Raw genomic sequence first — 26900 nt, forward strand, 5'->3', positions numbered from 1 at the left:
GATTTACACAAGTACATTCTCTTTTCAGTTCTCCCACCACCTCTCTCTATTCAAACAATTAAAACCTTCTTGAATATTATTTGGTTAGTCCTTTGCGTTAATGAATCAATTCTACAGGATCTGCTTCTGTCATTTTTCATTAACATTCCCCAGACAAATTAGTACTGCTTACTAACAGCACAATCTTAAATTCGAAAGACTACTGAGTTATAAAGTGGATGTCCGGATCATCCAAAACATACTGGCTGTGGTTTGGGTATGGATTTTTGTCTCCCCCAAAACCCACACTGTGATTTAGTTCCTGCTGTGCCAGTGTTCTACTTAGGGAGAGGTGTCTGCGTCATGTGGGTGGATCCCTTGTGAAAGCCTTGGTCCTGTTCTCCTGGTAGTCAGTGAGGTAGAATTAGCTCTCACGGATGGATTAATTCCTCCAAGAGTGGGTTGTTATAAAATAAGATTTCTCCCCGTGTTTGGTCCCTCTTCGCATGTGCCTGCATCCCCTTTGATGTTTTCCTCATTGAACCTGCAGGTTCAATGCAGGTTCACTGCAACCTCCGCCTCCTGAGGTTCAATGTCTTTTGACATAGCACAAAAGCCCTCCCCAGAAGCCTGGGGATGCCAGTGCCATACCTCTTGTATAGTCTGCAGAACATGAGCCAAATAAGCCTCCTTTCTTTATAAACTACCCAGCCTCAGGTATTCCTGTATAGCAACACAAAACAGACTAAGACAATGCTTATATTAAAATGTCTAGATCGTTACCAAGACAAATGTAAGCAATGAGACATACATGTTGTAGAGCATCTGCTGACCAAGGGTATGGAGAACCCAGTGGACCTAAATGTGAAAAGCATTACATTAATATGCCTGGTATTGTATTTCAAGGAACTTATAAAAGAAAAAAAGGCTCCTGATATGGCATTGCCTAGAAACTGCCGTTAGTCCCTCAGTAGTGAATTGTCAGTCTCTCCATTAATTTGAAGGGGGTTAAGGGGAAGTATTAAGTGACAAAGAGTTTGGAGGCAATTAGAAAGGTCTCTTCGGTTTCTAAATGTATCTTTTTGTGCTTTGATTGAATGTGTTGCAGATAGGAAAGTTGAACGGGAGATCCCTGATATCCTCTCAGATTTTAGCTTGTCCATAGAGTTCCCATTGATTGTTGAAACAGTGTAGGTTCATGCCACTTGTTCTAGTGTTCTGTCTGGTTCAGCATTAATCTCAGAATTTTCGGTTTTTAATGGAGTAGTTTTTCTAATATCTGCATACCCTCAAGCCAGAATGTGTTTGGTAAACCCACCCTGTGGACTTCAAGCTTCTGCCACACTCTTTCATAATAGTGTGAGAGATGTTTATTCAGTTATATCAGGCAGTATTCACTTTGCAAACAGAAACTACATCAGAGATTTGAAGAGAAGAGAATTAATATAAAGAATTATTAAGTAATAGATTTATAAAAAAACACTGTAATGGGAGCAGATGTAGAAGGTACAAAAGAGAAATTGTCACTTCGTGTCTTGGGGTAAGTGAAAAAAAACGATCTAAGGACTCAGGAAAAGACATATGCTATAGACTGTATAATGTCCTCACAAAATTTTTATGTAAAAGCCCTAACCCCTAAGGTGATAGTTTCTGGAGATAGGGCCTTTGGGAGTTGATTGGGGTAAAATAAAGTCAGGAGGGTTGGGCCCTCTTGAAGGAATTAGTGGCATTAAAAGAAGAGGAAGAGATAAATTGCTCTCCCTGCCATGTGAGCATAGCTAAAAGGTGGCCTTCTGCAAGCCAGGAATAGAGCCCTCATCAGAAACCAAATCTCCTGGCACCCTGATCTTGGACTTCCCAGCCTCCAGAACTCTGAGAAATGTCAGTGCTTAAATTGCCCAGTCTATGGTATTTTATTTTTATTTTTTGAGTCAGTGTCTCACTCTGTTGCCCAAGCTGGAATGCAGTGGCATGATCTTGGTTCACTGCAACCTCTGCCTCCTGGGTTCAAGCGATTCTCCTGGCTCAGCCTCCTGAGTAGCTGGGACTATAGGCAGGTGCCACCATGCCCAGTTAATTTTTTTGTTTTTGTTTTCATTTTTGTATTTTTAGTAGAGACGGGGTTTCACCATGTTGGCCAGGATGGTCTCTAACTCCTGACCTCAGGTGATCTGCCCATCTCTGCTTCCTAAAGTGCTGGGATTACAGGCATGAGCCACCACACCCAGCCTATGGTATTTTATTATACCCACCTGAGCAAACTAACATGACCAAATGTCCCAAGGCTGATATTCAGAGCTCTTTGAAGGTGTGGGTGCCACAGGAACAGGCAGTCTGCAGTGGCTATGAAACTTGCCAGGTGGCCAAAGCTGGCTTACAAGAAGCCATATGCCCTTGCTGGAGGGTGTGGGCAGGCTGGGGCTGGTCCATAGAAGCAAATGCCTGGTAGGGATATAGTTGCCAGAGGTTGCATCTTGACCAAATGCAGAAATGGCCATTGTGTGGAGAAAGCATTCCCTGAGAATGTGGCTACAGATGACCAAGCGGGCTGCTGGGTGCCTACACTGAATAATCCTAAGAAGATCAGAATCCAGAAAGCACATTTCTACTGCTATCTTCTTACAGTGTGTCTCCAGCTCCCTCTATTGGCAAAGCCGAACATTGGGCCAGTCAGTCAAGTTCTTGTTACAGGATCCAGGTTTACTATCACAGAGTCCACAAAGGTAGATTTAGAGCTGATAGACAATAAATTGATATCTGGCACAGCAATGAATGGAGTTCTCAGGCAAACCTGTCATTAAATCTGGATGATAACTAGTGAGTCTGTCTCTTTTGCTGATCCTCTCCAGAATCCTTCATCTCAAGGACAGTATGTAAGGAATTCACTGGTAAAACATTGTATGCTTGGTCACAAGCAGCTGGAGAAAGCAAACTACTTCCGGCCTGGCGCGGTGGCTCATGCCTGTAATCCCAGCACTTCGGGAGGCCGAGGCGGTGGATCACGAGCACAGGAGTTCAAGACCAGCCTGGCCAACATGGTGAAACCCCATCTCTACTAAAAATACAAAAATTAGTCGGGAGGCTGAGGCAAGAGACGTGCTTGAACCCAGGAGGCGGGGGTTACAGTGAGCTGAGATTGCACCACTGTAGCCTGGGTGACAGAGCGATACTCTGTCTTGAAAGGAAGGAAGGAAGGAAGGAAGCAAGGAAGGAAGGAAGCAAGGAAGGAAGGAAGGGAGAGAGAGAGAAAGAAAGAAGAGCGAGAGAGAAGAAAGAGAAAGAAAGAAAGAAAGAAAGAAAGAAAGAAAGAAAGAAAGAAAGAAAGAGAAAGAAAGAAAGAAAAAAGAAGAAAGAAAACGAAAGAAAGAAAACTACATCTGAAGTCAATACTAGTATTGGTGGGAGAGGAATTTTATGCTGCGTTCCCCAACAGCCACTAGATATGCCAATCAGGTGTGCATGGTCCATGCTATGACGCTATGACCTGTGAGTATCAGATCAATGTCAGCTTGTGCAGCAAGCCCACATGACTGGAAACCTGCCTCCAGTCCTCTCCCACTCCGTCTCCTTCAACACAGAAGCTTCAGGTCAGGAAAGGAAAGGCCACCTTTCCCATGCAGAAGTGCATCAGCTTCTGGAGGGGGACTTCGTGCAGGTACAGCATCCATCTTCTCAGTCTCCAAACCATCCCCTGTTCTGGACCTCTCCTTTGCAACTGTGGCCCTGCAGCCCTCTTTGAGAAGAGGGATTCAAGAGCCTTAGAGTTCCCACTTATTGATGCATAGGAGGAGTGAAGGCTCTCAGGACCTCCATTCAGGACTCCTGGAGGGGGTAGAAATGCTTGCAGAGTTCATAGCACCCAGATGACCTTAGGTCCATATCCCAGGATGCTCATCCCTGGATCAAACATGATGTGCTTTTGGTGCCGGAAGTTTCTGAGCCCCACTTTTCAGATGGGATAACACAGCCAAAGAAATCAGACTTCATGTTAAAGGGAGACAGGTTTCTGGTCCCTACTCTTCCTGCACTGTGCTGACAGCTGCCCTTCTGGTAGGAGCTGATATAGGTAAGTTTCACGATAACAAGAGGAAGAGATTGCCCATGGCTCTTCTAGATGTACCAGGCTTGTTTGAGTAATTTTCCAGTTTTTGGCATTACCAGACATTGGATCCACATTCTACCTCGTTGCTAGCCACAAGAACTTGTTCAAGCTACTTAACTTCTGAGTCTCGGATTCCTCTTGGGTTTATTATCCCTGAGGATTAAATAATCTATGCAAAATGTCCAATGCAAAGAAGGTATTCGGTAAACATATCTGAGGAGGTGAGATCAACTTTTTTTCCTATAATTCAGTTCTAAATGGAACTCACTTTGTGGATACTTACAAGAAACACTACATAATGTAAAGGAAATGTCTTAGTGCAATTTCACAAAAGACATGGAATCATTATTTGGGAGGCTGCACCTTTCACTGAATTGTAGTTGTTTTGATTATCTCATATTCACCTTGTTGGTGAAGGAGGGATCTTCCCCACTAACTAGTAGGAGATAACCAGACACATAGCATGAGACAATGGACAGATGAAATTGGCAGCAGTTTATTAGTCACATCTGCTCACAGGGAGGGAGGTCACCACATGCCATGCAGGGTCACAGGAGAGTTGCATTTGGGAATACAGTGAACCAGCAGGGGCTATGGAAGGCAGGCTTTATAGTAACAAGAGGAAGAGGCGATTCCTGGCTCCTCCAAATGTGACAGGCTAGTTGAATAAGTTTCCTGGCAGGCAGGGAAGTGAGCCAGGTTGAGACCCAGGTGGAGTACAGCTGACTGGCTGATAGGGGAACTTAGATGGGCGAGGAGCCTTCCTGCTCAGTGAGTGAATAGGGTGCACATATCTGACTCTGACAAGAGCAGGGGACTGCATGGCCAGGCCTCTGAGGCCCTGAGAAGCCCATAGATGTCAAGGCAGCACATGGGGTTTCAGGCCTTACAAGACAGAAATAAAATATTGAATGATAACTCTTCAAAGAGAATATGACAAACATAATTTTACAAGATCCTCTTGGCCAATATGTATATTATTACCTTTTATGTATTGTGATTTACATGGCTAAAGTCTGATTGCATTATAGGTCTATAACAGATCAAACCAATATCATTAACTTTTATAATTCACTATTGATAGGATCTGAATATTCTCATCCCAGGAACAATTTAAAAAACACATTCCTGGCCAGGTACAGTGGCTCACGCCTGTGATCCCAGCACTTTGGGAGGCTGAGGCAGGCAGATCTCAAGGTCAGGAGATCGAGACCATCCTGGCCAACATGGTAAAAACCCCTCTCTAGTAAAAATACAAAAATTAGCTGGGCGTGGTGGCATGCGCCTATATTCTCAGCTACTCGGGAGGCTAAGGCAGGAGACTTGCTCGAACCTAGGAACCAGAGGTTGCAGTGAGCCGAGATTGTGCCACTGCGCTCCAGCCTGGTGACAGAGTGAGACTCCGTCAAAAAAAAAAATAAAAAACAAACAAAACAAAAACAAAAACAAACAAACAAAAAAACCACATTCCCACATGCATGGATGGTAGGAAGCTACTCCATTTACACTTCCAGCTCCCAACTCCTAACCTACTTAACTGGACTTCCTGCAAGGCTGTGCAAGAAGGCATGCCTTTCCATAAGGAACAGGGTGCCAGCCTATTGCCCCTGGCTGTAACACTCAGAAGCTCTCTCTGCAGTGAAAGAATCACATTAACTGATTATTCCCCACCTAGGATTACGCTTTCCAAGTGCAAGTGTTGGGCAGAAGAGGCAGAAGAATGAGAATGACAAACACTACAATCTCTGATACTCCCTCTTTCCTCTCTCAGCCCACATACAACGTGGATGTTTCCTTGTACTCCTCAGTCCTGTTCCCTCCCTGCAGCTAATTCGCTGGCTTGGGCCAAAAGGGAAAAGTGAACCAGCTGTGGAATGAAAATATGAGTGGTGTCAGTGAAATAAGGGGCTGCCCAAGGTTCTTCTGACTGCAGAGGTGTTGATGGAATGAGTCCTTTTTGCTGTCCCCTAGAAAACAGTACCAATCTCCCTCTTCAATCTAACTAATCACTGTGTTCTCTTATCACTGAACACTGCAATTTCATTTCAAGCCTGTAATACAAATGGCTACAGAAACCTGAGGTGCCTTTCAAAAAATATTTGAAATAAAATAGAAAGACATGTACTGTATACCCATGAAGCTGTCTCAAACTGTGAATAGAACATTATCTATTCATCTCTGCCTCCTGATAACAATTATAAATTTTCAGAGAAAGTGAATAGTTGCATGTTTGAACAGGTTTGTGACCCACTAATCCCTATGAATGCAAACTACAAATAAGGCAGAAACGCACAGGAAATTGGACTGATTTCTCACTGGTCTGAGTTAACTGCTCTCTCACCCTCTGTGCTGGCCTCGGAATTGCTGGTAAAGTTCGAATAGAGGTTGCTTCTATGGATTTCTGAGACCTGCTGCCCACATCTCCTACCCATTCTCCATTTCACTCTCTATTATCTCATTAAAAATGGGTCTATATGTCAATACTATTCAGCAGAGAAGAAAGAAAAGTAGCAACAAAGGAGAGGGAGATAGCTAGTTCCAAGCAGAGTGGTTTGGCTGAATGGTTAGAGATATCACTGCCCAAGTAACCACAAGATCCTTGAAGAATGTCAACTTCCAACTTTAGAAAATATTTAACCTACAAACATACACAGAAGGGTTCTGAACAAGGAATTTCAAAATTAGGCTCCTAATATCTCATTTTTGACCACTGCAATAATAAAATCACTTTGGGTTTGTAGGTACACTATGAGGTGTAGAGAAAAAGTAGGTCAGTTAGAGAAAAGAGAAGGACTACATTCAATGACTACTATTTCCTTATGGAGAAGAAAACCGGCCACAGAAGAGAATACCATTGGTTTCCCTGTGCTGGATGAAGAAAAGGAAGGGATGGTCTGCACAGAACCTGAGGGGGTATCTGCGACACAAGAAAGCTACTTTTAAGGTGGTAGCTGCTGCTGCTTCTGTGCCTTCCTCATTGACCTCCACAAAGGACTTGTGCATGACCTTGGACAAGTACAGCCCCTTCTTAGACGACATTCCTGAGAAGTCTGCCCTGCCCTGTTCAAAGGCGTCGACCATGCCCATACTATGAAGGACATCTTCCATGTTGTAATTTTCCTCCAGTTTAAATCTAGGAAGGAAAACTTCCATCTCTCCTTTATGCATCTTGTCTGGCATTGTCCATTCTATGAATCTCTCATAAGAAAGTTCTTTTTCCACCTAAAACAAGAGAGTTGGAGATTTAAAAATCTAGATCAGTGTTGTCCAATGGGACAGTTTTCTGTGATGTTAACACGCTCCGGCTGAGTTGCCTAATGTGGTAGCCATGAGCCATATATGGTTACTGAGCACTTGAAATGCCGATAGTGCAATAAAGGCCTGTTTTGTAAATTTAATTTTTTAATGTAAGTGTACATCATCACAAGTGGCTAGTGGCTACCATATTGGACAGCACACATGTGGAAGAAAGCACATTAATGCGAAACCATTCAGGTAGGAGATGACTTTACATTTCAATGCCTTGACTCCTGGATTCAAGAAACTTATTCAAACCTTTTCCTTCATGTAGAAACTTACAACTTAGAGTATATTTGTAGGAGAATGATTGTCCTCTTAAAGTGTGATGTTCTATCTTAACAAAAGCATGCTGATATCTCAGACCTATCTTCTCTTTTACCCAAATTTCCTTCCAATGAATCCATCACTACTTTCTGTTCTTTTAACTACCAACATCTTTCAGCCCTTCCTCTGCCTCTGTTGCTGCTGCCTTCATTCAGGCCCTAATCGTGTCTTGCTTGAAATGTCATAGCAGCTTCCTTTCTTATCTCTCTCCATTCTCACTTCTTTCAATTTGTCCATTGCAGTCATAAGGATTAGCTTTCTAGAGAAGCAAAATGGTACCCTGCTAAAAGTCTTCATTGACTCTCTAACACCTTGCTACTCAGTGTGCTCCATGGGCCAGCCGCCTCAACATCACCTGAAATTTTGGTGGAAATGCAGCATCTCAGGCTCCATCCCAGTCCTACTAAACCTGAATCTATATTTTAACAAGATCCTTGGGTGATGTATAGACTCAGAGCAGCTCTTCCCCGTATGACTGCTTTCTGAAGGGAAAACTCACAACTATTGGGCAAGGCTGGAGTGAAGACTACTAATATTAGTCACTGTCATACCCTGTGCATTGAAACAAATGCCTTATATAGGCCATCTCCTTTATCCTGCAACAACCCTCATAGAGAGGTACTGACATCATTTTCCACAGGAAGGAAAAGGCTAAGAGAAAAAAAAAAGTCAAAATTGTAAAGCAAGATTTTGAAGGCTGACCTGATTTGGCCCCAACCTGAGTCTTTTCTGGAATAAGAGTATTTTCTTTTCTTTTCTTTCTTTCTTTCTTTCTTTCTTTCTTTCTTTCTTTCTTTCTTTCTTTCTTTCTTTCTTCTTTCTTTCTTTTTTTTTTTTTTTTTGTGACAGAGTCTTGCTCTGTCACCAGGCTGGAGTGCAGTGGCATAATCTCGGCTCACTGCAACATCCACCTCCTGGTTCAAGTGATTCCCCTGCCTCAGCCTCCCTAGTAGTTGGAACTACAGGTGCACGTCACCACGCCCAGATACTTTTTGTATATTTAGTAGAGACGGGGTTTCACCATGTTGGGCAGGATTGTCTCGATCTCTTGACCTCGTGATCCACCTGCCTTGGCCTCCCAAAACACTGGGATTATAGGCGTGAGCCACCGCACCAGGCCAAGAATTTTCTACATTGTATTCAGCACTTAGAACAACATCTCACTAGATATAACCATAAAAAGAGAAAAAGGCATGTGGCCAAATATGTCAAGAAAACATTGGTAAAACCAAATTTTCAAAGTTTTTTTCCTTAAAGTTTGTTAGAGATGAGAAAATGCATACTTTGGACACTCATTACCGCTTTCAAATCAGTGTTTTCATCTGGAAGCATGATGATCATATTCAGCTCCTCTCCAACATAAGGAAGCAGTAGAATTTTGGTTAATATTTCTTTTGCATAGGTCATTTGAAAAGTAGATTTCTGAAACATCATTTGCACAGGTTTTTCTTTGTTCTATAAGAGAAATAGATAAAAATTAACTTGAAACACAACCGTTGATACATTGTACGTACATCAACAGAGCTGGCAACTCTCTGCCCTTGGAAACACTTTCTTCCCTTGGTCTCTAGATTCCCATATTGGCCTCTGCCTTTACTAGCCCATGATTGTTGCCTCAGTCTCCAAACACTGGGGTGTCCATGGCTCAATCCTTACTTTACTTTCTCTTGGTGAACTTCAAAGGAATCAGAATATATCACTCCAAAATATGCTACTTTTGTTTAAGAATTATTTTGAGGTGAAGGCATTTGAGTTCCTGAAACATCTTATCTGCCTAAAAGCAGAGCCTCCCAAAAGGACTCAGAAGCACTCAATTGTCATAAATGTGTTTTTTTGGGAACAACTTTAATTTTTTCAAAGCTGAGAACTCTGTATACACTCAGCCAGACACTATGACTGCACTATTATATCAGCTATCCATTCTACCCTAAAGAATCCATTTATCTCTTTAAAAAGTCATTTCTTTTTCTCAAAGTGCCCTTTTTCTCTTCCCTTTCCCATCCTAAATTAGGTAAATACACCACCAATTCTAACCACCCATTTGAGTTATTCATAATTGAGGTCTCCCATGTGTATGTGTGACATACAGGTTGATCAATTTCTGTTTGCTTTTCTCTTGTAAATTCTCTTTTGTTACGCTATGAGGTCCTAGCCAGTGATCCCAGCAAAATAGAGGAAAAAGACTTTTTTCTCCCCTATAATTCCATTCAGTCTCTTGAATTTAAATATGCAACCAAATTTGCACCTCTGGCCTGGAGCTCACACTTGTAGTCTAGACTCATCAATTTTGCTGCCTACTCAACATCTGCATCTGAACATCTAACGTATAAAAGAAACCTCCAATTTTACATGTAACACTGGGTCCCTTACAATCCATTCCAAATCTGCTCCATATCTCACCTTCCCTGTCTCGGTTGATGTGGACGCCATCCTGGAGCTAACCTTGACTCCTGTCTTTCTCTCACACCACATATCTGACCCATTATAAATTATATCAGCCCCATCTTTAAAATGTAAGCAAAATCTAACCCATGCTTCTTTCCTCCACTGCTATCATCCTAGTCCTGGATGGTGCAATAAACTCCCAAGAGACTGCCCTGTTTCTTCCCTTATCCTCTCCGTGATTATTCTCAGCACAGGAGCCTGAGGGCTACTGTTAAAACACAAGTCACATCATTCCTCAACTGAAAACCCTTCTGACTCAAAGCAAAAGCTAAAATCTTTGAAATGACTCGCAAGTTGTGCATCAAGATGGGACTCAAAAAGTTTCATATTTTAGAGCATTTTAGATTTCAAGTTTTCAGATTAGGGACCCTCAATCTGTACTTAACTCTGCTGTTGTGGGATTAAAACAACCATAGACAATATGTAAACATATGAACATGGTTGCTTCAATAAAACTATATGTATAAAAATAGGTGGTGGGCTAGATTTGACCATGGTCCATAATTTGGTAACTCCTGGTCTAGAGAGTTCCTCTCCTCACCTCCAAACCCCCAAACCTCTAGTATTGCAATAGAAAAGGATCCAAGCTTGGTCTTTTTAAGTAACTGAATGATTCACTAAATATGTAATTATATAGATATTTCATTTTATTTAGAAATAAAAGTGCAAATGAAAAGTAAAATGAAAGAATTAATACCAAATCAAAATCTGTGACCTTTGAGGAAATGTATAGATTGGTGCACTTAACACCCATTGCAGCTACTTTAGTTTTCGCTTTTTTCTACTGTATAGACTAGAATAGAAGATACAGTTCTTCACCTCCTTATGGCTTACAAGAGTTCTGGCCAGTAAAATATAGAAAAAAACATTTCCCTTAATGAGTAATACAGTAGAACCTCAGGAGCAGAAGGCTTTTACACCACCCACTTTGTTCTTCCCACTTTTGCCTGGATTGTGAGCTTAATGTCTGAACCATCTTAGAACCATAAAGAAGTAAGTGATGTGCTGAAGACAACAGAGCAGGAGAGAGAGTTTCACCCACGTCCCACGTCAGCCCTGGCCTCTGCCTACCTCCAGACTTCCTGCTAAGGGAGATGAGCTTCAAGAGTGTAAACAGTATATGCAGAGTTTTCTGTCAATTGCAATTCAACAAAATCCTAACACACATATTGTTAAAGAAATTTCAAGAGAGAAATATTTGCCAGGAAAAAAATGGAACAGTTCATTTCAGAATAAAGCTAGAAAGAAAATAAATTTCTTGAAAAACTGAAGACCTGGGCCCAGTCAGCCTGGAAGATTTAACTAATGATCACTAATTTACTTATTTTTTTTCTGTGTAATTTTGTGCATGTCCAAACATTTCTAGAGTTAAACAAATAAGAAAGAATAGATGGATTTAGAGTAATATAAAAGTCCTTCTGCAAATAAAATATTCAGAGTTGGAGGTAGCTAAACTCTGTGTCTGTACTGTGTATGTGTTTTTGCTCACCTGGTTGTGAAGCAAAATTTATGTTTATTTATCTTTATGATTAAAAGAAATCTGAACATAATTCATTGGTTCAGTACTTATTAAGTGCAAATGTGTGCTAGGTCCTTGTAAGGTAGCATTCTCTACACTCAAACAGCAACAAGCAAAGCAGGAAAACAGACACCTGATTCAACCATTGCAATGCCACCATGGAGACAGGCAGGGGTCACTGTGACAGCTTAGAGGAGGAGACAGCTTGGAGAGGTGCACTGTCAAGAAGGGCATCTTGGAGGGGCCACTGGCAGAAAGAAAGGAACACGAAGGTACAAATGGAAATGAAGATAGAGAAACAGGCAGGATCCAGATCATGAAGAGCCTCACACACCATACCATGGAGTTTGAATTTTATCTCACAAGTTTTGGGAAGCCAAGGGCTATAAACTCAGATGTGTGATATAGATAGTACCCAGCACAGATGAGATAGAGAGCTGGACCAGAGGCCTGGGAATATGTAGCCACTTTTGATGAGACATAAGAAAGAGATGAAGGGCAAGAGAAAGGTCTCAAGGTTTGGAGGGGAATCCAGCTGCTAAACTTCCAAAGGGTCACGTCAGTCAAAGTTCTTGAAGTTAAGCTTCTTGCAGGTGTTAAAGCCAATACGACAGTTCCTTAAATCACATTTGATAGTGCAAAATACCCACCTTGCTGATTTTAAAAGGCATTTCCCTCGTTTTGTGTTGTTCAAAGGACTATTCCAGCTTCCTTTGAAGTAGATGGCATTCACAAGAATCAGCTTAGTCAATGAGTCAACTGAATGTGGAGACAGCACCTCTGTAATTTTACCTATAAAGAAGAATTAAAGAATCATCTAGCTAAAACTATTTCCAGATGTGTGTGTCCAAGAGGGTATTCAGATCATGTGGTCTCTTTGAGAAGGCAAGTGTGCATGAAGAGAGTTCTTAGTGTCCCAAAATTAATTAATTATGTAAGGGAATGCTTGTCTTTACAATAACCATAGTAACAATACTGCAATAGAAACTTGAGATAGAGCTTTTGTAACAAAAAAATACCACAATTCATATAGAATGCATAAAACAAACTGGTAGTTATTAATAGGCAGAGGATGAGCTGATAATACATCAGACAGAAAGGAATGATTAATGCCTATGGCTTAAGGAAAGAAACACAATGGATTTTCAAAAAGGTGAGCAGTTGTAGCAAGTGTAAAGAACAGTTTAAATTAAGAACTTGGCTGGGCACAGTGACTTGCTCCTGTAATCCCAGCACTTTAGGAAGCTGAGGCTGGTGCATAGCTTGAGGCCAGGAGTCTAAGACCAGCCTGGCCAACATGGCGAAACCCCGTCTCTACTAAAAATACAAAAAAATTTGCTAGGCGTGGTGGTGCTAACCAATAATCCCAGCTATTCAGTAGGCTAAGGCATGAGAATAGCTTGAACCCAGGAGGTGGAGGTTTCAGTGAGCCCACATTGTGCCACTGCACTCCAGCCTGTGCGACAGAGCCAGACTCTGTCTCAAAAAATAAAAATAAATAAATTAAGAACCAAAGGCTAAAAAGGCCTTGGCCAAGCATCCTGCCACATTACATAGATAAACCATATAGTATGGCAATACTAGTGCGGGAGACAGCTAGAAATTTTTAAATTCAAATTTTAATGCTATTTATGAAAAGGAAAACTACCTAATATTAACAACCAAAAAAACCTGGAAGAGATTATTTCATCTAGAGAGACATCACAGATACTTGATAAGGGAAAAGCTAAAGCTAGAGAAAAGGTCTATGAGTTGGCAATATTTCCAAAGAAACGTTTTAATGTTTGCATAATTGTTTAGAGAAAAAAGGACTCCTTTTTATATTTGACAGTTTTGTAAAGAACTGACTATAAAACTGTTTAAAATATTATCGAAATAGAATAACAATATATTTTCACCTTTAGTCTTATCAGCAACCCAGGAGTTTACATGTGTTGTGGACTTCTCTGTATCATTCACAAAGTCAAGCTGTTTTATCTTTGCTTGGTAGAATTTGCCACAGGAATCTGTAAAACCCTAGGAAAAACCAAAAAACATAATTTCACAGCTACAGAAACAACTAATATCACTGGCTTACTTCTTCATTATGCCAAATCAGAAAATCAATAATTTTATGATTTACCATATATAATTTGCAAATAAAAATGAGGAACTAACCTAAAGCCCAAATTCTTTTCAGCTATTCCTAATTTTAGCTTATAAACTAAGCAATACTGTGGGCTGCATATCAAATAATTTTCATCAACTGCTGGATCCTTCATAAGAGTGGCAGTGCACCCATCAATGAGATAATTAAAAACACTGAGAAATCTCCAAGAAGATATAGCAATCCTTAATAGGTAAGCACCTAATAGTGGACCATCAAGATACATAAGGCAACAACTAATAGAACTCAAAGAAGAAATAGATGAATCCGCTATTATAACTGGGGGCTTCAATACCCCTCTATCAGGAATGAACAGATCCAGCAAGCAGAAAATTAGTAAAGAACATAGTTGAACTCAAAAACAATATCAAGTAACTAGATATAATTGATATCTATTGACTACTTCATCCAACAAGAGTAGAATCTATATTCTTCTCAAGCTTACGTGAAACATTAACCAAGAGACCACATTCTGGGCCACAAGGCACAATTTAGCATATTTAAAATAATAGAAATCATGCAGCGTCTGCTGTCAGACAATAACGAATTAAACTAGAAATCAATAAAAGAAAGATGGCTGAAAATTTCAAAAGTACTTGGAGATTCAATAACACGAATCACAGAAGAAATCTCAAGTGATATTAAAAACAGTTTGAACTAAAAGTGGAAACACGCTGACAACACTAAATGCTGGTGAAAACGTGGAGCAACAGGAACTCTCATTCATTGCTGGTGGGAATACAATATTGTACAGTCACTTTGGAAGACAGTGTGGAAGTTTTTTATAAAACTAAAAATATGATCCAGCAATCATGACCCTTACCACTTACCCAAAGGAGCTGATAAAACCTGCACACAAATATTCATAGCAGCCTTATTCCTAACTGACCAAGGTAGAAACAAGAAAGCTGTCCCCCACCACCATACTAGGGGATGTTAATCACAGGAGGGACTATGCATGTACCTTTTGCTCAATTTTTCTGTGAACCTAAAATTGCTTTAGAAAATAAATTCTTTTTTTTTCTTTTTTACAAATAGTGACTATAGAAGCTGTCACTCCTGTAAATGATTAAATTTGTTGAGTGAGGATTAACACAGCAAGTGCTACATTTGCCTCTACATTTTAGAACAACAGAATATAAATATGAGTCTGTTGTTCCATAAACTATATGGGAAACATAGACAATCCTAGTCCAGCAGTGTCCATCAGAACTTTCTGGGATGATGAAAATGTTGTAACTCTGCAATGTCCAGAGCGGTGCCACACAGGCTACTGAACACTTGAAATATATTAATAGCTAGTGGGACTGAGGAGCTGAATAATCAATTTCATGGAAACCTTATACTCACGTACATCGTGCATAGCATTATGGATGTTTCAAACTATGATCAACTTTCCAAAAAAGTTCAAACTATATTTAGTTAATATATTCTGTGGAATTATAATGATCTTAACAGAAACCTACACTATGCCATATAAAAGCAGAACATTTGGTGGAAATTAAATGAACTGAAACAACTAATTTATGGACCATGCATTATAGAATTGTTTCCCAATTTTTCTCTCAAACTGCTCACAGCTAAATATTTAATTTCCCTTTCCATAATTTTGCTTTTATTATGGAATTTTATACTTCTGTATCAGTATGGCATGGAGAGGAAATGTGACAGTAGTTAGGAACACCAGTTCTGCAACTTACTAGTTGTGTGACCTTCCAATATTTGCTTCCTCTGTTTATGCCTCCATGTTCTCTCCTGTAGAACAAGGAAGCAGTAATAGCTACACCTCACAAGATAACTGTGAAGTCCTGATGGAATATCACCTTTTCATGTAACGTTTTTGAATTCTCGGTATGTTTCAGGCACTACATAACTGATCGATGTACACTATTTCACTTAATCCTCCCATAATTCATGCTTTTCCAAAATTGCTGCCTCTGCCTATTTTTCAGTGGTTTGGAAATTATTTAAGTCTCTCAGTGTAAGAAAATAATCTGAAGGCAAAATGATGAATCATATATTGATGACTTCTTGCACGCCTAGGTGATCTTTCCGTCTTTTAAACGTGTTTTTAAATAACTGCTATTTTAAGTTACTATTTTACAAAGTGTGGCAAATCAAACAAAAAGAACATGTAATTATATATTGCTATTGGTATGGGATTCTTGAAAATAAGAATAAATAATAAATTAATCTGAAATGGTTTACAAATATTTCTCATCTTTTTATTTTATATCCAATATCAAAATAACATTTTAAGTATCAATGCTTTTCTTTCAAAATATCTACCATGAATTGAAATTTGGTTGTTAACATTTTGGTTGTCTTTATATAGAAAACTAGTAAACTAGTAAAAAGATGGTAATAAACTAAATAGTAGCTAAGACTAGTAAAATAAGTGAAGTTGTAAAATCACAATATCATATATAAATCTTATAAATATTTGACTTTTATGTCTTACCACCTTCACTTTATACCAATCTGTTTGCAAACAATTAATTTAGAGTCAAAAACAAGCTTGAAAAAATACATATCACAGTAAGAGTGATATCCTCAACAAAAATAATTCTTATAAGTCAATAAGAAAAAGACAAACAACCCCATAGAAAAATGTGTAAGAGGATATATAAATAGGCAATTCACAGAAGAGACAGAAATGCTCAATACACATAAAAGTGTTTAATCCCATTTATAATCAAAAGTTTTTATTTTTTTTTGTTGCTTCTCTTGTTTTGTATTAACCCTTCCCTATCACATATGTTGTAAATATTCCATCTCAGATTCTTTTTTAAAAACTTTAGGTTCACGGATACCTAAGCAAGTTTGTTATATAGGCAAATTTCATGTTTCAGGGGTTTAGTATACAGATTACTTCATCAACCAGGTAATAAGCCTAGTACCCAATAGGTAGTTTTTCAGTCGTCACCCTCCCCACACTCTCCTCCCTCAAGTAAGCCCCCATGTCTGTTATTCCTTTCCTTGTGACCACATGTACTGGATGTTTACCTCCAACTTATAAGTGAGAACATGTGGTATTTGGTTTCCTACTCCCGTATTAGTTTGCTTACAATAATAGCCTCCAGTTCCATCTCTGTTGCTGCAAAGGACATGATCCCATTCTATTTTACGGCTGCATCGTATTTCGTGGTGTATATGTACCACATTTTTTAAATCCAGTCTACTATTGATGGGCATTTAGGTTGATTCCATGTTTTTGCCATTGTGAATAGTGCTGCAATGAACATATGTGTCTTTATGGTAGAATGATTTCTATTCCTTTGGGTATGTACTCAATAATGGGATTGCTGGGGCAAATGGCAATTCTCTTTTAATTTTCTTGAGAAATCACCAAAGTCCTTTCCACAGTGGCTGAACTAATTTACATTCCCACCAGCCGCATAGAAGTGTTCTCTTTTCTGTGCAGCTTCACCAGCATCTGTTTTTTGACATTTTAATAACAGCCGTTCTGACTGGTGTGAGATGGTATCTCATCATGGTTTTGATTTGAATTTCTCTAAGGGTTGGTGATGTTGGCAATGTTTTCATAGGCTTGTTGGCCACGTATATGTCGTCTTTTGAAAATTGTCTGTTCATGTCCTTTGGCCACTTTTTAATGGAGTTGTGTTGTTTGGTTTTGGCTTGTAAATTTGTTTAAGTTTTTTTTTAATAGATTCTGGACATTAGACCTCTATCAGAGGCATAGTTTGCAAATATTTTCTCCATTTCTATAGGTTGTCTGTTTACACTGTTGATAGTTTCTTTTGCCGTGCAGAACTTTTCAGTTTACTTATGTCCCATATCTCAATTTTTGTTTCCGTTGCAATTGCTTTTGGCATCTTTATCATAAAATATTTGCCAAATCCTGTGTCCAGAATGTTATTTCCTAGGAGGGGTAGGATCTTCCTTCTCCCAGGAACCACAACTGTGGCCTCTACTGGGGCTATGGCTTTGGTGCTGGTCTGCTACGGGGCCCAGGGCTTGTAGAGGTCCCCCTGGACTCCAGAATTACCCCTGGAAAACGTCCAGGTGGCACTCTGCCCCAGTCTAAAAGCACAGTGGGGAAATGCAGTGGGGACAGGAGGATTCTCCCATTCCCAGTCTTGCATAGGTCCCTGTGGACAGTGTGAATCCCCCTGGGAACTCTCACTCACTCATCCTTCCCCATTTTGTAGGGGTCCTCCTGACTGCACTGATCCCAGACAGGCTGGTGCCCAGATTCAGTCCTGTCTGCTCTGTGTGTTCCCCTGCTGCCTAGATGGATCTCGACATGGTTTCTCAGATGATCGGCTTTCAGGGTCAGTGTTCACTACCCCTTTTGTTTCCTCTCGGTGGCGCCAGCAGCATCAGGAGCTCCTTTTAGTCTGCCATCTTGGCCTCACCCTTCCAAAAGTTTTAAAGGTTAACATTATGCAGTTCTGCTGATGGTGGGTGGAACTGAGGACCCTATAAATACCCCTTGTGGAGTGTAAATGGCTACAAAACTGTGGAGAGCAATTTGGCAATATTTATGAAAACCTCAAAGCTTCATTCCCTTCCTCCCTTCTACAAATCCATTTTAGACAGTAACTCACACACATATGCACAAAACTGTGTAAAGAAATACTCCTGCCTGTAATGGGCCAGAGTAAATAAGCTTAAGTACTCATCAATGCAAGAAAGGTCTATTATACTATGGTACAGCCATACTTAGGAACACCAGACAAGGGTTAAAAAGAGTAATACAGATCCATGTATACTGAGATGGAAGGAATTTAAGACATATTTTTAAGGAAAAGCTAACAAAGTATAAAACAATATGCATAGTACAATAACATTACATAGAAGAAAAACTCATGAAGCAAAGTTTTTGTATGTGAAGGAGGAAACATCAAATCTATGAAAGCTCTAACATTAAAAAGGCGAGTTGTGGCATAAGAAAGAACCTGATGACATATCTTGGTTTATATGTGTTGTGTTTTTATATAACAAGAAATTACTTCAGTACTTTTCTTTTCAAAAACTAAAAAAGTCATGAAACATTGTCAGCGAATGCAACCAGTGTAATTAGCCAAAATTAGTTTTAAAACATTTTCATTGCTGAAAAATCTAGTCAAACTATTTAATGCATACATTATAGTGTCATAATGCATAGAAAATTAAAAATATCTGCAAAGCAATTACTAGAAACAGTCATTTTCACCACATCTTTGTTTTGGCTGATTCATTTTCAACTGTGTTATGCTCTGTGTCAGTTCTTTTATAAAGATTATCTCATTAAAGCTTCACAAAATTCTGAACGGTATTTGCTATACAGCCTGTGCTACAGATGATCAAACTGAATCAGAAGATGCGTGTGAGATTCGTGCATGGAGTTCTGAGTTCAGGACCACCTGCAGGAATTCATAGCCCACATTCATTCTCCTACTTCCCACCACATTGCTATCTTTATTTTCCTAATAAACAAGTATGACTTACTGTGAGGAAATCATAAGACTTTTCTCCAAAGAGCCCGTTGGCAGTTCTAAGCACATATTTAGTGTCAGTGCTGTTAATTGCAACAAGAAGTGACTGGAAACCTCGGTGAATATCTCCATCTTCACCTCTGATTTTACTAAAACAAAGTGCCTGAAAATAAAATCATAATAAACATACACATTCTCAGTATTCTGTGACTTCAAAATATAGGCACAACAGTAAACTCAGCAATATGAGATTTACAGATGCCTACTACAGCTTAAAAGATGATCAATCTAATAAAAGATAGAGAGTGTCTCAAAAGCCACCCTGTCTCCCTACCTATACCTCTTCTCAGGCCTCCCTATAAGCACATCCTAAAAGAAACGAATGTTATCTAAGTATTGGTATACGTGGATATGCCTTTTGCAAACCCTAACAAAATGACTCGGATTTCTTGTGCTATTTATGGTACTTGGTCTAAAAACGCAACTGCCAACCATGTGTCCTGTCTCTGCATACACATGGTGCTCCTGACATTAAAAGATGGAGTCTCTCTCCCCTTCTTTAGAATCTGGGCTGGCCATGTGACTTGCTCTAAACAGCAGAATGCAGAACTGGCTCTGTTCCAGGCTTAGCCCTTAAAAAGTCTGGCAGCTTCCACTTTCCCTCTCTTGTAACCCAGCTACCATGGTCAAGAAGCCCAAGCTATCCTTAGGAAAGACCACATAAAAGGAGGAGTGGAAAAACTTGCTTATAGGGAACTGAGGGCCCATCCACTAGCCAGCACCAAAGCCCAGACATGGGAGTGGAATCTTCTTGGGCCTTCTAGCCCAGTTGCCTGCAGAAGCACCCACATGAGTGACCCCAGGTCACCAAGAAGGTCAGGCCTTGAAAACATGCTCCATCCTGCCAACTCTCCATCCACATCCTGTGACACTAGCAGAGTTGTCTGTTAAAGGAGGAATTTCTTCGAGACTTGAAATGCAGAAGTCCAGCTCAACTGATAAATTGATAGGATTTATTGTTGTCTTGAAGTGGCTTTACGTACCTGAGACATCTGAGCTGCGGTGTTTCCCTTTGCCCCCATGAAGACCATGGCCAAGGCTGACGACATGCTCATGGGTGAAAAAAACATGTTGGAGTTGTTTTCCCCTAGCTTTTTCAAAAGGTTTAATGCAAATGTGCCATTTGCTTCTGATAGTGCATCCATGATGGTGAGCCTGAAACAATGGATTTTTAAACAATATTACATTAATATAGGCTTACATGTGTATTACTTTTCACTCTATTTATTACTAGTTAAATGGATACTTGTTTTCATTGAACAAATAGGTACACACACAAAAACTACACTAGGGCTTTTCTTACAAGATGTCATTTAATCCATACAAGCTGATGAGGTAGGTGCTGTGAGTGCATGTCTGCACTTTACAAGCAAAGAAATTGAGCCTTCACAGTTTAAGTCTGTTGCGCCTGAGATGATCACTCAACTACAAACAGAAGAGCTGGCATTAGAAACCAGGTCTTTGTGGTTCTAGGGCTCCTCTTAATCACCACGGTATAAGGACTTCCAACAAAAGAAGCAGCAGAAAGCAAGAAAGATACTTGCTTAAAAACAAGAAATTTGTAAGTACAAAAACTATTGATTTCCAATACTGGTAAAATAGGTATTCCCTCCTATATTCCATATGTGATTATGTAAACTGGGACACCAATATTTTCAGAATGTAACTTAGAATTATGTTTTTATAAATGAAGAAAGGAACACAGGGAGGGTGGAAGGGTAGGAAAAAGAAAATGCCATGAAAATACTTATACGTTTAGGATGAAAAATTCCATTTCAAAGAATTTCACTAAAGATAAAGCTCACAAGTACTGATAAAAACAGTATGCAGAAAAAAAAACAGTATGCAGAAAGATGACTACTGAAGCCCTTTATATGCTACAGAGAAAATATTTAAATACCAAGCAACAGAGAACCAGTTAGACTCTGTCAAATCCATGATTGAATATAAATGGAGATATTAAAAATCACAGTAATGCCATGAGAAAATACAATATTAAGTATAAATTAAGAATAAAGTTACATATAAGTATAATTCACAGATAAAAAGACTACAGAGAAACATCACATATTTCTGGATAGTGGGTAATTCTAATTTTATTTATATCCTTTGCTATTTTCCCTACAATGTGCCTATATTTGTTGCAGTGTCATTTGGTCGTTGTGCTTTTATGAAATTAATGGACTTGCACTTAGTTGACAAGTGAGATAACACTAGGCGAGATCTTACACAAATCAACCAGTGTCTTCCCACTACTCCCAACTCCCCACAAACAATCAAACCTCAGTGCACCCTTTCTCCTGGTATTTACTTTCATATTTAGAAATAATTGTGTATACGACTATTTTTAACCCCACAATTTTTGACATTCTAAATTGCCTTCCTAATTTAGGGCTGATGATTAATTTTCTTTTATCACTTACCGCACTTCACTTCCTCTCTCCAAGTGTTTGCTTTATTGCAACTAAATAGTATTCAGTGCTAAGCCAATTAATGAATAATGGATACATTCCTTTTTTTACATGTCTGTTTTTCCTTATGTTACTGTTGTTTTCCCCCCTTTTTTTGTTTTCATTTTTTAAAAATCTATGGCAAATTCCCCTCCCACCAAATATTCTACAGTTCACTCAAGCTCTTTCAGTAATTTCTTCATATGCTCAACCACATATGAGTAATCTATCACTCCCATTTCTCATCTCCCACAGTTCTCCCCCTGCTGGTGAGTGCACGTTTACTTAGTCTGTAAGATTTTCATTCCTGAAGCAGAATTTTCATAAACAGAGAACAACTTTTTCTATTATTATACCTTAGTTAGTCAATGATCAATTGATTACTTGTTAATTTGTTAAACAAATCGTTTTCCTTAAACTTTAAAGCACACTGCTAACACAGCAAATACGTTATTTTAAATATTTAAGCATTAATGATAATGCTTAATGCATCAGATGTTTTAAAGTTGTAATCACTTTAAAGAACAGTCTTATAAAGTTAACAACCGTATCATTAATATAAGCATTTGTACAATAATAAACTGAATAAATCAACACTTATAAATCTGGTAATCTAGATTCTCCTAAGACTTTCAAACATGTTTTAAAATACACACAACTGTACAACAGTGATTATAAAACTTATTTCTAGCACACCACTAGTAATACTGTGGGTTTTATTCACTTTATCTTCGCTCTTTTTATATTTCCTAGGGTGATGGTAATGCTTATTTTAATACTTTTCTGGGGTTAAATTAATAACAGACCATCTCCTATTCACAAAAACAATAGGATGGGGCTGCCAGATTGATGGTTGGGACATGGGGTCTGACTGACCTGACACTGCTACTTTTCAGGTCATACTGCTTTTTAAAGCCAAACAAATGTAAGGACCGTTTTGTGGTTTGGTCCTACCTCGGGATTTCGCAAAGACAGCTATTAAATTTGCTTTTTTTTTTTTTTTTTTTTTTTGCCAAATGCCTTTCCTTGAAATGAAATACTATTTGAGGTTTTCGTGCATCTGATTTGCGTAACACAGAGTTCTATCACACAAGTTGGCTTTCAAAGTCTCCTGGTTTAATATTTAGGCCTTCAGGTTGGTTTGTGTAACCACTGTGCCTGTCAACCCAGGTGCCTATAGTCACAATTCCTACACAGCACTCGTATATGAATCATCACACAGCATTTCTTGTAAACATTATTGAAATTATTTCCTGCCTCCTTTCATCTTACTTTTTTTTTTTTTTTGAGACAGAGTCTCGCTTTGTCCCTCAGGCTGAAGTGCAGTGGTGCAATCTCAGCTCACTGCAACCTCTGCCTCCCAGGTTCAAGCGATTCTTCTGCCTCAGGCTCCTGAGTAGCTGGGACTACAGGCCCATGTCACCATACCGAGGTAATTTTTGTATTTTTAGTAGAGACTGGGTTTCACCATATTGGCCAGGCTGGGTCTCAAACTTTTGACCTCGTGATCTGCCCCCCTCAGCCTCCCAAAGTGCGGGGATTATAGGCGTGAGCCACCGCACCCGGCCCATCTTACTTGTTTTATCTGAATTTACTAAAGGACTCTTTCTTGGCTTTGTAGTAACATGTGTTTCAATTAACACATACTGGTTTTTGTTCTTGAGCAAATTCTCACAACTTGCCTACTGGGAATCTCTTTAAATTGGTTACTTTCTTTTTACACTATCCCAACATTCTTGCTTTCTGGCAGCAGTATCTTCCTCATTTTGATTTTTTTCCCAGTCCCAAAACATAGTATCAACGCCTCTCCCGGTTTCTTTTAAAGGAGGAGGAATGTCAAGTACAAATTCTGAATACTGAGAGCATACGAGTTTCGGTACTGACAAATAAATACTGTTGCTTTTGTTATTCCTGGAGGTCCCAGGCCTCACAGCCCCTTCCAGTGCCCAGCGGAAACTTCACCAGGGTGGGAGGCCTCATTGTCTGCACCTACTTCCAGCTCCTGCAGGATGAGTGGAGCCCGGGCAGGACTTCCACCCTCCAGCTCCTCGCCCATTCGCCCTGGCCTCCCCTCCCCGCGCCTGGACCCATAGGGCACACAGCCAGGTGCAGCCAAGACCCTGCCCTTAGGGAGGCCCCGCCACAGACCAAATGAAGAAGGACAGCCCCAGGGAAAGGTCTGGAGCAACTGGTGCGCTGAGCACTTCACTGGGCTTCCCCTTCGTAGGTTCCTGCCCTTTTCCTGGGCTCAGGAGCAGGTAACCGGAATCCAGCGTGTGGGAACCACTCCCAAAGCCAAACACCTACCCCAGTTCTCCGCGCAGCTGCCCAGGAGCGAGGTAAGACCTGGTCGGAGAGGCGGGAATAGAGATGTCGGAGCGGCGCCCGGTATTAGTTCCCAGTGAGTGGAGAGGCGGGCGGATTCGGGCCCAGCCAGGCACCACCTAGCGGGCGCCTGGGCAGGAGGGCCGGGCGGGTCCCGCAGGCCGCTGGGATTTCCTGATGTGCAGGAAGCGGCCAATCTCTGTGCAGGTAAAAGCCTCAACTGTCTGGGAGTTTTCAGTCAAGAAGCGATAATGCGCTTTCGCTATTTGGGGTTTTCGTGGTTCCATACAAATTGTAGGATTCTTTTTTTTCTATTTCTGTGAAGAATGACATTGGTATTTCGACAGGGATTGCATTGAATCTGTAAATTGTTTGGGTAGCATTTTCCTTTAACATTAATTATTCCAACCTATGAGCATGAATATGTGTCCATTTTCTGTGTGTGTTCTTCATATTTTTCTCATCAGTGTTTTATAGTTGTCCTTGTAGAAGTCTTTCACTTTTTTAATTAAATTGATTACTAGGTATTTTATACATCATATTTCTTATAGCTATTGTAAGTGGGATTTCTTTCTTGATTTCTTTTTCAGACTGTTCACTATTGATGTATATAAATCTTAAGGATATTTTATATCCATTTTGTATTCTGCAACCTTACTGATTCATTTATTAGTTCTAGTAGTTTCTGAGGGGAGTCTTTTGGTTTTTCTGATTATAAGATTACGCCATTGGTGAGCAAAGCTAATTTTACTTCTTCCTTTCCAGTTTGGGTGTCCTTTGTTTGTTTTTCTTGCCTAATTGCCCTGGCCAGGACTTCCAGTCAGATACTGAATAAAGGGGGTGAAACTGGGCATCCTTGTCTTGTTGCAGATCTTATAGGAAAGGTTTTCAACTTTTCCCTGTTCAGTATGATATTGGCAGTGGGTTTTTCATTTTGGTTTTTATTGTTTGGGGGTATATTCCTTCTATACCCAATGTGTTAAGGATTTTTATCATAAAGAGATGTAGGATTTTACTGAATACTTTTTCGGCATCTATTGAAATGATTGTGCAGTTTTTGTTGTTGGTTCTGTTAATGCAATGTATCGCATTTATTCATTTGTGCGTATTGAATCATACTTGCACACCCGGGTGAATCTCACTTGATCGTGGTGAGTGATCTGCTTAATGTGTTGTTGAATTGGAGTTGCTAGCAATTTTTTGAGGATTTTTTCTGTTTTTACCTGTTGATGTGATAGATTCCTTTGTTTGATTTTCAAATGTTGAATTAGCCTTGTACACCTGCAATCAATCTTACTTAGTCACAATGTATAATCCAACTATTTTACACATAGTTTGATTTCATTTGTGAATATGTTGTTCAGAATTTTCCATCTATACTAATGAAAGATATTGGTCTTTAAGTTTCTTTTCTTCTAATGTCTTTGTCTGGTTTTGTTATCAGAGTAATTCCAGCCCTATAGAATGAATTAGAAAGTAGTTCTTCTGCTTCTATCTTCTGAAAGAGATATAGAGAATTGGTGTAAATGTTTTCTTAATTTTTTTTTAGAACTTACCAGTGAGCCCATCTGGGTCTGGTAATTATTTTAGAGGGCTATTAATTATTGATTAATTTTTTTAGTAGATATAGGCCTATTCAAATGTTCTGTTTCCTGTTGTGTGACTTTTGGCGGATTGTGTCTTTCAAGAAATTGATCCATGTCATGTAGTTTATCAAATTTGTGGGCACAGAGCTGTCCCGAGTATTCCTTTATGATTTTTTATTGTACATGGGATTTTTAGCATGTCACCACTTTCATTTCTGATATTGGTAATTTAGGCTTTTCTTTTTGCTTAGCCTGGCTACAGTCTCATCAATTCATTGATCTTTTAAAAGAACTAGCATTTGTTTTCATTGATTTTCTCTCTGGATTTCATTTCATTTCTGCCCCCATTTTTATTATTTATTTTGTTTTGCTTAGTTGGGTTTAATTTACTCTTCTTTTTCTGATATTCTAAAGTAGAAGCTGTGGTGACTGATTTTAGAGTTTTTAAAACAAAGTTTCTACTTTTTTAATGTATCCATTCAATGCCATGAATTTTTCTGGAGAGGTGACTCACATTGTCCAGTAAGCCAAGAAACGTTAAGTGTCTAAATAGTAAACTCTAACCTTGGGTGAGTAAAATATGGAAACTAGTGGATTAAATCATCAGTGATTGAATCCATTGCTTAACTCACTAAATTAGTTAAGCAAATATTTACCTTCACTCCTTCATCTGTAACCTCTTCACTTTTTTGAAGTCTTATAATTATGCTCAATAACTTATAGATTTTTAAAAACACACTTTCTTTACTTTTGTATATGATTTTTTTACATAAATTTCAAGGAAATGCAAACTGATCTATAGCGACATAAGGTAGATCAGTAGTTGCATGGAACATGAAACTGAGGAGAGGGCAGAGAGAGGTGGGTGAGAGGCAGTATAAATGAGAAGGGGATACTTTGGTGTGATGGATATGCTCATTATCTAGATTGTTTTTGCAGGTGTGTACATGTATATATACATATATCCAAATGTATCAGATTATATATTTTATTTTTAATTAATTGATTATTTTTTTATTAATGTTAATTATTATACTTTAAGTTCTGTGGTACATGTGCAGAACGTGCAGGTTTGTTACATAGGTATACACATGCCATGGTGGTTTACTGCACCCATCAATCTGCCATCTACGTTAGGTATTTCTCCTAATGCTACCCTCCCCTAGACCCCACCCCCATGACAGGCCCCAGTGTGTGATGTTCCCCTCCCTGTGTCCATGTGT

General features: G+C 39.4%; 1 protein-coding gene across 1 annotated transcript; it reads right to left on the bottom strand.

The window, feature by feature from the left end:
• Positions 1-3090: 3090 nt before the first annotated feature.
• LOC129492137 (serpin B6-like) lies at positions 3091-24166 on the bottom strand. Its single transcript, XM_055297030.2, is given in 8 exon segments — positions 3091-7303; positions 9005-9160; positions 12320-12369; positions 12372-12461; positions 13568-13685; positions 19270-19419; positions 20300-20471; positions 24074-24166. Coding segments are annotated over 7 exon segments (1131 nt in total). The 5' UTR covers positions 20462-20471; positions 24074-24166; the 3' UTR covers positions 3091-6898.
• Between the last annotated feature and the right edge of the window lie 2734 nt (positions 24167-26900).

Source organism: Symphalangus syndactylus, chromosome 1, assembly GCF_028878055.3.
Source record: "Symphalangus syndactylus isolate Jambi chromosome 1, NHGRI_mSymSyn1-v2.1_pri, whole genome shotgun sequence".
Classification (NCBI taxonomy): domain Eukaryota; kingdom Metazoa; phylum Chordata; class Mammalia; order Primates; family Hylobatidae; genus Symphalangus; species Symphalangus syndactylus.